Here is a 12,095-nt window from a genome sequence, read left to right as displayed (position 1 = left end):
AGGGCTCCACTATCATCGGATCATCCTCTTCCGGCTCCGAAGACTGGATGGGTCTCGAAGGAGGACCTGTTGGAGATAAGGGAAGGCCTTCTAGTTTCAACACCAATTGGGAGGAAACTGCAATCAACTTGGAAAGGGCCGTGTTCTCCATAAGTTTCTGCACAACACGATCCACATCAGTATCGGATAATGGTCTGGAAGATCGGGTCGAAGGGGCCGAAGATGGCACCGACCGAAGAATGGAAGGTGGCGGTAGTTCCGACATGGTTCCAAGACCTGGGGCTCAGTGAGAGATAAACGCTGACGCCAGCCCGAAGTCTGTGGAACCGGCGAACGAACTTTAGAAGATGAACTCTGAGCCGATGACATGGGCTCCGACATCTTCGACCCCTTCGAGGACTTAGAAGCCTGGTCAGACTTGTCCAAGGCCTCCTGGAAAGCAGGCTTAAGAAGTCCCTTGTCTATAAGTTTCCTGCGTCTATCTGTCATGACCCTCCCACTGAAGGAATGACAAATAGAGCAATCCTCTTGCAAGTGGAGAGGGCCAAGACAGTAGACGCAGGAAGTGTGGTTGTCAGTGATGGACATTTTCTGCCCACACTGACACCTTTTAAAACAAGACTTGGCTTTCTCAGACATAAGCAATTTCACTGTAAAAAAAAAAAAAGAAAATTTAACACTAGCTATAATTAAGAGGAAAAAATATAGCTATAGGTTATAGAAAGGTAGGCCCCAAAGGGAAACCTATAAAAAAACTAACTACACTACACACACTATAGTATCAGAAACTAAGCTTTCAATAACTATAAGAACTATAACTATAGAACTATAAGAACTTTTAACAAAAAATAACTATCTTATCTGTCTAATAACAGTTTTCTCTGGTCCGAGCTCTCTGAACGATGTGACCCGTTGCAGCGGCAAACTAGATCTGGGTAATGGCAGGGAGGATTGTGGGATATAGCCTGGTCTCGAGCTTCTCTAAGATGCAGAGCGCTTTGCTATGCGGCTGACTCGGAGCCGAGGATCGGCTCCGAACCCGTGTGTAACAAACGGCGAGATTGAACACACTCACATTTTATGTTAAACAATGAATCTACACTGAACCAATATACTTACGAATCAATATATTACACTTTTATACCACTACTTTAAAAATTTCAATTAACAGTACTTGCATATTTAATAAACATACAACTGATGTGAAACAGTGCTAAATGTTTCACTGCATTAACTCTGAACCAAGTGATGCTAAGCATTATTTACAATGTGGACATTAGAACTTGTACGAATAAATGAAGCAAAGTAAAGACCTCAAGGTCTGCACTTTTGAGCCTTTCAATATTTTTCTAAGGGAACTGACAGACTACTGTTTTAAAATGATATTTTTTCATATTTAATACAGATACTTAAATACAGACTCATTACATTTATGAACTGGTGGTTTGATTTTTTTTATTTTATTTAAAAGAAAAGAAAAATTTAAGCAGTATGAAGTCCATTCTTGTTATTTTGGTTTCAATGATACAGACATTAGCTGTCAGATTGGTGCCAGAGCTTACTTTCCCCCCAATTAAAGTTATTTCACCCACCTAAACAGAAGGCTTACTTCAGGTAAGCCTTTTTTCCTAATAAGGTTTAACTCATTACATCAGAGTGCACCTCCAGGCATTTCTGCAGTTACCTCCTACTGCGCCTCTAGTGGTCAAATATTGCTTGTTCACATTTGCATTAATTCAAAAACCATGCTACATACAAAGCATCAGGATCTTTTATCTTGAAGCATACATGACACACAGTTGCATTGATATTTGACATCTGTCAACGAATGTTCGTTAGAACTGTAAAGTGTGAACTTAATTTTTTTAAAAGCTCAAGCCACACCCACTGGGAGTCAAAGGAACACACTCAAAAGAGCTGTACTGGAGGGAATGAGATAGGAATGAAATTTACACAAATGTCCAAAGATAAAGCCATTACCAGTTCCAGAAAGTAAGAAACCCAGTACATTGGTCTTTAATCACCCCTGCATTGGTTAAAAAGTGTTGTCACACAACAGAACTGAACCCAGTTATTTACGGTATCATCAGGGAACTCTATACAACCCTGAGGCAGGACCACTGGAAAGCAGATCAGCTTTTTTGCTATGATTTTTTTCACAACATACTGAAGAATCCAAGGTTACTTATATATCTTAACCTACCATGCAGCTCTTAACAGGGGACAAGTATTCTACATAAGTTAAGTTCATATTCCAATTATTTATTTCTTGCTATCTTTTTGACTGAATACATTCTACAGCTGGGTTTGACCTTGCTTTTATGCTAGCCTTTTCTGCCATGACTTGCGATTGTTCACTAAACGGCTCAGTAGACAGCAGCTTTATGAATACTGTTACACTGGCAATATCACATGAAACAAAGTAAAGCTTGTACTAAAGTAGCAATGTTGCTAGTTTTGTACCATTTAAACACTGGCTACACTTTAAAAATTGGAAAACCGAGTTTAAATGGCATAAAATATCTGGCAACATTGAAACACTGGCTGCACTTTGAATCTGACAATTCTTAAGTTAAAAACCAAAATACTGTGTCAGCCTTCAGTACCTGCAGAATCGCATACTTTTTCTGAAAGTTCAATCCTTGCATAGCGTTGCTTGTCTCCACCATGTTTATGTTTTTCTCCTGTCACACAATATCCTGCCGTTTTCCGCATCTTATTATTCCAAGTAATCTCCATATCTTCAGGAAGCTTGATATTAGAAAAAGACAACAATTCAATACTGCTGGACATAACACTGAACAGAATATTATGTATTCACACTGGAGAAGAATTTTGCTGCATAAATGTACACTTGCTTTGGACAATTATTCTTTTGAGAAAAAAAAACAAAAAAAAAAAAGACTGTTGGAGAGGAATAATGAACACATTCTAGTAGATCCAGGGAAAATTAGGCCACAGAATTTGCAAATAAAGCAGCAGACCACTGATGCATCCTGTGGGCAGTCAACCAAATGTTGCCCACAACATGAAATCATCATCTAAAGCTCTACACGAGTATACATCAGTTGCCCATCAAATATCTTTTGTAGGATGATAATGCAAACAAGACTGATCATACTGTTAAGAAGAAAGGTCCCACTGGGCTGGCATAGTCTTTTTCATAATGTATAAAGTGTTGTAATAAATGCACATTTACAGTACACAATCTTTTATGGGAACTGTTCAAGACATAGTAATGCCAAACTACACAGCATAGTACTCACAATATTTACTACATGCAATACAATGTAAAAGGAATATTCCTGTTACAATAACTTCCTGTACAAGGTGTGAATCCAAATTAGGTATTTTGTGGCCACACGCCACAAATTTCTTCAAGCCGGAGTGCTTATCTGACATAATGAAAGAAAATTAAGATAGAAAAGATTTTTTTAAACAAATAAAAAGAAAGGAAAGAATTACCAAAGATGGTAATACGGAGCTCTACTGAAGTACAAAAAGAAAGGGAAATACCAGCAATGGTGAAAAAGGGAGAAGAGCAATAACTATAATAGAAAAAGTAACAAAAGTTAAATTCACTGACTTGCTTGAATTATATTTTATATATATATATATATATATATATATATATATATATATATATATATATATATATACACACACACACACACACACATACACATGGGAAAAGGAAGGAAGTGTTCTATGATCTGGAAAAGGCAGAGTCAGATGCGAGGATGGAATCTGAACCCAACTGCTGAGGAATTAATAAAATGACATCAGATCTGCAATTGTGGAGCTTAAGAAAATTTTGGGAGAAATTATCAACTTTCACCATGGAATACGACTTGTAGATGGGGATTAGAACTTAACTTGCAACAGGATGTATCTGGGGGACTTTGATGGGAAAATATAACAAAACAGGGTAGATTTCTGAAAAAAATTATTCAAATATTTGGCATGGAAGACGTGAATTCAGTAGTAGGAACTCTTAAGAGGTTTTATATATTATTCTCCAAGGTACAATAACTGGGCTAGAGTTGACAGAAATTATATTTCACAGGAACATGTGTATTTAGTTGAAATTGTTGACACAGCCAATAATTATTTCAGATCATAAGCCAATAACAACCAAAATAAAAATGCAGGCCAATGAAATAAACCTTTCCCACCTACCTGTTAAAGACAGAAATTTAAGGCATGGGTAGTAGAAATTAAAGGAAAACCCCACCTTAGAACAAAAAAATGTTTTTTTCAGTCTGTTTGTTTCCAGACCTATTTTATCACCTCAAAATCACGCTAAGTGCTTTATTTGTAATTTTAGCATGTTTACCACAACATGGCTACCGATGGGGCTTGATATATCAACGTGATCATCTTCTGCTTCAACCCTTTCTCTTTCCCATAAAGCATTTCAAGTCTTCTTTCTATGACTCATGCCAGACATAAGGAAGTCACTGGGAATTTCCATGCCGTTGACATATAATGGGGTTAGTTTGTATTCCTTCTGTAAGAGGGCTGCTTCTTTTCTTTGGCTAATCACCTTCATTTATGTTTTGCTCAGAGCTTCTTTTACACTATACTTTGAAGTTATCTAGCTGCAGTCACACTAGTAGCTAAATTAGAGGCCTTTGTTCTAGGTGTTCTTTTGTAGTCTAACATGAATTGACAGTCCCCTCCCCCAACACTACTGCAAAAGTGTTAAAACTGTCAGTGCAACAGTCAGCTCAGAATTGAAAGGGAGGGACGTCCAGTCTAAATTTCTTCCCCTCTGCCTGCAGTAAGAGTTATGTATTTATTTAATCATTTTGCCAGCACTAGAAATAAATATTTATATAAACACTTTCAATTTAATTTTTGCAAGCGTCAGAAAATTCTTGATTTCAGTGTTTTATTACTAGTAACTTTTGATTAACCCCTCTGTCTGTATACAAGCCATTATTATGTTAACTTATTTTTGCCTGGCCATTTCTTTTTAAGGTACAGTTGTGTGGTGACATGCTGTTTTGGTAATTTCCTGGTATTTTACTCATCTCCACATTTTTAAAATTACAGTAAAACAGTAATGTGCAAACCTGACTTCATGGTACTGGCTCAGTAAAAAATGTACTCAAATCTCGCTGTAGTCTACAGTCCATGTAGTGAAACATTTTTTTTTGGGGGGGGGGGGGGCTGGGTGGTCCCTTACTGAATATTTTAGGGAATAAAGTATAACTTGCATTACGCATACATACTCCATACTGCTTTGTATGGAATAGTCAGAGACTCAGATGTGCAGCTATCTGCTGATTGTTTAAAACTTTTAGTTATGTACTCACCATAACTTCAGATGTTTGGGATCCATCTCGCCTACATTCTGACTGATGGGTTCGGAGCCGATCCCTCGGCTCCGACTCGGCACGCTTATGCCAAAGAGCGAAGTCTCTTATTGGCTGAGCTTACTATATCCCAGGATGCACCACTACCAGTCCCCCAGATCTAGTTTGTCCGCATACATACACAGACACGCACGCTGCTTATATAACATCGTCAGATGAAACAAGATAAAAAACAGTAGAACTCAAAACCGTTCAATCTCTTCTGATCTCCAAGGCAGGGGGAAGGAGGGTGGGTATTAGGAATGTAAGTAGATGGATCCCAAACATCTGAAGTTATGGTGAGTACATAACTAAAAGATGTTATGTGATCCTATCTCGCCTACATTCTGACTGATGGGACAGCGCCCTAGCACCTGAATCCTGGGTGGCTCACTGGAAAACACTCCTGAGTACCGTGGAACCAAATGATGCTCGCCCTTTAGATGCCACATCCAATTTATAGTGGGAAATGAAAGTGTGCGGGTTGGACCAAGTAGCCGCAGCACAAATCTCAGAGATAGCGAGCTTGGAATGAAAAGCAATAGAAGTAGCCATAGCTCTGGTAGAGTGAGCTTTGATAGATGTTGTAAGTTGCTTATTTGAAGAGGAATAAGCCTGAGTTATGCAATCTCTAATCCATTTGGAGATAGTAGCTTTCGTGATGGTTTTACCCAATTTATTATCTGAAAAGGACACAAACAACTGGTCTGTTTTTCGAATTTGTTGAGTCCTGTCTAGATAGAAGCGCAATTGCCTGTGAACATCCAATTTATGGAAGGTGTATTCTGCTTCATTTGAGAATTTTGGAAAGAAAACTGGTAGCTCTAGAGATTGTTGGAGACAGAGATTAGAACAAACCTTTGGAAAAAAAGATGGATTAGGCCTAAGTGATACTCTATCCTTGTGAAAAATCAAGTACGGTGGTTTGATAGGGCTTGAAGCTCTGAAACTCTTCTTGCAGAGGTAATTGCAACTAAGAAGGCAGTTTTCCAAGACAGATATTTTAACTCACATGTAGCAGCCGGTTCGAAAGGGGAAGATGTTAAGGCACGAAGTACCAAATCAAGATCCCACGGGGGCGCAGGATGAAAAACTGGGGGTCTTAACAGCACAGCACCTTTAATGAAAGTTTTGCATAATCTGCTGCTCATCAACGGTGGATCCATGGATTCGTGAAATTTGGAGATAGCTGCTAGTTGGACTTTAATAGTAGAGACTGAAGATCCTTGAGTAAACAAGGATGTTAAAATTTCAAGACCTCTGGTATCGGGCAGTGATAGGGTCTAAGCCCCTCAGTTGAGCCCAGATAGCAAACCATTCCCACTTACGGAGGTACAATTTCTTAGTGGTGGGTTTGTGGGCGAAGATAAAATGTGAATAACTTCCGGTCGGTTGTGATTTCTGACTAAAGTCGGAAGTGGAGGAGCCAAGCTGTTAATTTCAAAGTGTGAAGGGACTGGTGTTGTCGTCCCGACTGATGAATCAGCAGGTCCGGAGTTAGATCCAAAAACCAAGGACCGTCCAGAGCATGTTTCTTTAGGTAGGGGAACCATACCTGACTAGGCCAGTGCGGAGCAATTAGTATCATTGTGGACCCCAATTGGGAAGCTTTCTGGATGACTTTGGGGAGGAGTGGAACCAGAGGAAAGGCATAAAGTAGTCCTGTTGGCCAAGGTTGGGCTAGAGCATCCGTAGCTGCCTCCCCCTGACGCAGAGTCAAGGAAAAGAACCTTTTGCACTTTGTGTTTTGTGGTGTTGCAAACAGGTCGCAGCACGGAGTCCCCCATCTTCTGAAAACCTGAGCTGCTACTGTCTCGTTCAGGGACCACTCGTGAGGAGAGAGAATCGTCCTGCTTAATCTGTCTGCCAAAATATTGGATTTCCCTGGAATGTGGGTCGCTACCAAGAAACGGTTGGTAGCTACAGCCCATTCCCACACCCTCATGGCCTCTCTGCAAAGAGGGTAAGATCTGGTCCCTCCTTGTCTGTTTAGATACCAGACCACCGACATGTTGTCTGTGTGGATGGCGATAATGCCTTGAGGGAGAAACTTGTGGAGGGCCTGTAGGGACAGAAGTACAGCCCTCATTTCCAATACATTGATATGGAGAAAGGTTTCGTCTGGAAGCCAAGAACCCTGAACTAACCTGCCCAGACAATGCCCCCCCCCCCACCCTGTCTGGGAGGCATCCGTTGTCAGGGTGGCCACCAGAGGGGGGATAACAAAAGGTCTTCCCTGATTCAGATTGGATGACTGAAGCCACCAGCGGAGGTCCCGTTTGCACGTTTCTGTAATCAGTATGAGATGACTGAGGGGGAGATTCTGAAAAGACCATTGTGTCGATAACAGCCACTGAAGAATCCTCATGTGCAATCTTGCCAGTGGAACAAGGAGAACCGTGGCAGACATCGAACCTAAAAGTTGCAGGACCATCCTGGCTGGGGCTTTGGATCTTGGAAGCAGGGCCTGGACTTGACCTTGTAAAGTTTGAATCCTTTCGGTAGGAAGGAAGACGCGCATCAATTTTGAGTCTATCTCTGCTCCTATGAATCTTATGCGCTGGGAGGGCAGCAGGACAGACTTTGACCAATTGAATGTAATTCCCAGGGAAGCACCCAGGGAGATGGTGGCTTTTAGGTTGTCTATTAGTAGATGCCTGGTGGTGGCAGTCAGGAGCCAGTCGTCCAGATAGGGAAACACTTGGAATCCAAGACTCGTCAGGTGAGCAGTCACTACTGCCAAACACTTGGTGAACACCCTGGGGGCTGTGGTGAGACCAAAGGGCAGTGCACAAAATTGGAAATGACTGTCTCCCAGGCTGAAGCGCAGATACCTCCTGGACGCCTGATGTATCGGTATGTGATAATAGGCGTCCTTGAGATCTATGGAGCACATCCAAACATCCTTCTCCAACAATGGGAGAATGGATTGTAAAGTGACCATTCAGAATTTGGACTTCATGACGGACTGGTTTAGTTTGCTGAGATCCAATATTGGTCTCAGGTCCCCGCCTTTTGGCACTAAAAAGAACCTTGAGTAATTTCGGATCCGATCTGGTCTGTGGGGACCGGTTGATGACTCCTTTTCTAGCAGCTTTGAAGCTTCTGCGGCTGCAATTTCCCTTTGACTGGGTGGTGGGTCCGGGATTTTTGGACGGTGGGGGTGAGTGTGTGAAAGGAATGGTGTAACCTCCGCAATAATCCGAAGCACCCATCTGTCCTGAGTGATAGACTCCCAGGCTTTTAGGTGCTTGGCAACGGCACCCGACTGGCTCCGAGCAGCACAGCCGGGCAATCCCTCATGAAGTGTGGGAGGCTGAAGAGCCACGAAAGGACTCGCGGTCTCCAGAATTGTGGGGCCCTCTGCCGCCTCTGGGACGGCGTCTCCCAGAAAAATTTCCCCGTCCTCTGCCTCTGGAAGGGGAATCTTCCTGCTGTTGAGGAAAAAACTTCCGTGATTTGCGGAACCACATCTTCCCTCCTCCTTTAGCCTTGGGATAAGACCGAAAGGGAGTGGAATAACGTGCACCTACGGCAGATAAAGTTTTTCCCTCTTGCTCACAGCGGGTAAGAGCGTCTTTTACCTTAGGTCCAAACAAAGAGGACCCATCAAAGGGAGCGTCGGCGAAGGAAGACTTGAAGGCCTCCGCGAAATGACACAAACGGAGCCAGGCTTGTCTCCGTAGAGCTACGCCTGTGCCTGCCGCTCTGCCCGCCCCTTTGGCCGCATATGAAATGAGCCTCATGGACGAGTTAGAAATCGAGGTAAGGATAGCCAACTGAGAGCTAACTGACTGGGCTAGCTGCTCAGGTAGGTTACCTGAGAGGGAATCTAACAGCTCCTTGACCAGATCCCTCTGTACCCTGGTAAAATGTGCCAAATAATTCAGGGACCTTAGTGTAAAGGCCGCTGAAGTCAGGGTGCGCTTCCCGCATCGTCCATGCTCCTAGACTCCTTATTAGGAGGATGGACGGACGTTGAAGCCTCTGCCACGTCCTGTTGTGTAGCAGATGCCACCACCATGGCATCTACAGCCACGCCTTTTGTCAAGAACTCCTTCTCGGGTGGGGCAGACAAAAATTTGTTAGGCGAAGGCACTGGTTCCTCAGTATCTGGATGTTCCCACCCTCCGACAAACCAAGTCCAGGAGCTCATCAAGGGCGGAGACACCCAGGAGGCGGAGGGCTGAGCCCCAAAGGCCTTGAGAAGCACTGACTCATCAGCAGAGGGGGTTTGATATCCAGCCGCCTCGTTGCTTAAGGATCTCTAAAAGGTCTGCGAATGAGACATCATCCGAGGACGACTTTGGGGACCCCTCCACATCATCAAGATCAGTGTCCGATGTAAGAGACTCGGGGTAGTCCACGTGCTTCCTCTTGCACGATCTCTTCCTTGGGGCTCCTCCAAGACAACTCGAAGAACCCTCAGGAGGAGGGGAACCCCAGTGGGGTAACCTCAGGCCCGGGCTCCGCTGCCTAGGGACAGGGAACTGCCAAAGACCCAGTCTCCACGCCCAGGAAGGTGCCGGTAAAGCCGTAGAGATGGCGAAGAAGACTTGGCTAAGGCACTCCTCATAGCTCTGAAAGCCGGACCCCAGAATCCTAGGAGTGTCCGGTCCCGAGCCATGATAGCAGACGGAAGTCCTGCGGCGAAGCACTGAGAGGGAGGCTGGAACCGACAGCATTGGTCCCAAACGTCACCCCGGTCCGGCCGAAGAAGTCCGTGCCAAACTCGGACCCGAAGGCCGGGGTTGGAGTGAGGGTCGGAGCCGACCCTAGGATCTCCACCGGCTCCAACAGCACCTGCTCCGACGGAGCCGAAGCGGTAGGAGGAGGAATGGCAATGGAATGGGCTATTGGCTCCGAAGCCAATTGGGTCGGAGCGAAACAAATTTTTGAAAGACTGGGGACTGGAACAGTCTTTGGAGCACCCTGTCTATGTCCGAATCTGACATCCTCGATGACCTAGAGGAGACTGAACGGGTTCGAGTTGGCCTCTCCAACGGTCCCAAGGGGCTAGGGGACCGCTCCAAGGCGACTTCGATAACTATCGGCGCCAAGGAATGCACAAGCCAGTTTCCATCGGTGCCGAGGAGGACTTAGGCGCCGAGGAGGAAGTGTCTGAGGATAACCTTCGGCCCGAGATCAGTGGAGCCGATGAAGGTGACTCCGCCTCGATGCCCCAGCCATCGGCTCAAGCCAGAGGAGTCGTGACTGGAGGCATCGAGGCAGACCGTTCCTCGGCTCCAAGTCCTTGGAGCCGAAGGAGAAGCCTATGTCTTTTGGCGGTCGGGTCCGATGGACTGGTCGGAGCAGACGCCTTTCTTTTAGCAGGAGAAGGAGAGGATGCTAAAGCTTCTTCAAAAGAGGGTTTTATAAGGCCTTTCAATATAAGCTTATTTTTCCTCTCTTGGAGGACCCTCGAGGAAAAAGCGTGACACACGCTGCAGGACTCCTGCAAATGTTTGCCCAAACAATATACACACAGAGAGTGGTCATCCGTGATAGACATTTTAAAACTACATTTAGTGCACTTCTTAAAGCCCGAAGGCCTAGGCCTGAGACATTATAAGTAGAATTGAGTAACTCTCTCACAGACAAAACTCTTTGAAAAGACTGACACTACAAGGATTAACTTGCCGTTAAGAATGACAGCCGGCAATTAAATTAAGACCAACTGAAGACATACAACAGTGAATATATCTAAGGAATCCAAGAACCCTAAAGGTTCAAAAGGATTGACTGACAGGGAAGGCCCTACAGAACAAGGGGCCTGTAGCCAGAACAAACACCAATCACACACAAATTTTCCACAAAAAATTTTCAAAACACACACAACAGCACAGAGTAGCCGTTAAAACAGCTTTTGTTAAAGAATTAGCAAATTTCTGACAGAAAAAGTTAGTGAAAAGACACTACTTAGCTCAGCCAGCTCGAGACCACGTCTTTGCTAGTTAGCGGCAAACGAGATCTGGGGGACTGGTAGTGGTGCATCCTGGGATATAGTAAGCTCAGCCAATAAGAGACTTCGCTCTTTGGCATAAGCGTGCCGAGTCGGAGCCGAGGGATCGGCTCCGAACCCATCAGTCAGAATGTAGGCGAGATAGGATCACATAACATCCTTGTTTGTAATAACTCACATACTTGTCTGCCAATTGTTAATACTCTGTATAAGTAAATTGGCTGAGGAGCTTTTTTTTCTCTGCAGGTCTCTGCTTGTAAGATCCTATAGCTGATTATTACTACTATGTTACTAAAATTTAATAAATTGTTCTCTACTCTTGAGATTTTCTCCCCGGGTCTCTGCTGAAAATGAGCCAAAAGCTCAGCCAGACTAACCCGGTTAACAAATGTAAAATAAATAAAAATATTCAGGATGTGCAACATAGTAGCTTTGGCAGGGAAAATGTTTTCTAAAGGGGTTAGCTTGTTTTTTCTGTCCTAAAAATTTTAGCAAAATGTAGAATCAGTGCATGACTGTTTCTGTTTGACTGAGTAGTTTGTAAGGTATGCAAAGTAATAGCGGGAGGACCCCACAGCAAATGAAAATAGTAAATGTATGTGCACATACATTAAAGGACAAATTAACACAAGGAAGTGCCTTGTGTCAAGGGCGGTACTCTTATGATTGAAAGTTAAGAGGTATGAGAGATTTTTATTCTGTCAATATATGAATGTATGAGAGAAAGAAAGAGAAAAAAATAAGTTATACAATTTTCAAAATGGGTGCTTTTT

At 43.6% G+C, this 12,095-nt stretch overlaps 1 protein-coding gene across 1 annotated transcript in view; it reads right to left on the bottom strand.

Moving 5' to 3' along the window:
• Nucleotides 1–12,095, bottom strand: part of LOC122789619 — a gene marked incomplete in the record, with an annotated part of 1,015,902 nt that overhangs the window by 189,740 nt on the left and 814,067 nt on the right. Inside the window, 1 exon segment of the mRNA XM_044057014.1 lies at nucleotides 2,607–2,751. Within this exon segment, the coding sequence (XP_043912949.1) occupies nucleotides 2,607–2,751 (145 nt within the window).

The sequence above is a fragment of the Protopterus annectens genome, chromosome 15.part0 (genome assembly GCF_019279795.1).
Source record: "Protopterus annectens isolate FY-2018-M chromosome 15.part0, PAN1.0, whole genome shotgun sequence".
In the NCBI taxonomy this organism is placed as follows: Eukaryota; Metazoa; Chordata; order Ceratodontiformes; family Protopteridae; genus Protopterus; species Protopterus annectens.
This window is presented reverse-complemented; position numbering and strand designations above follow the sequence as displayed.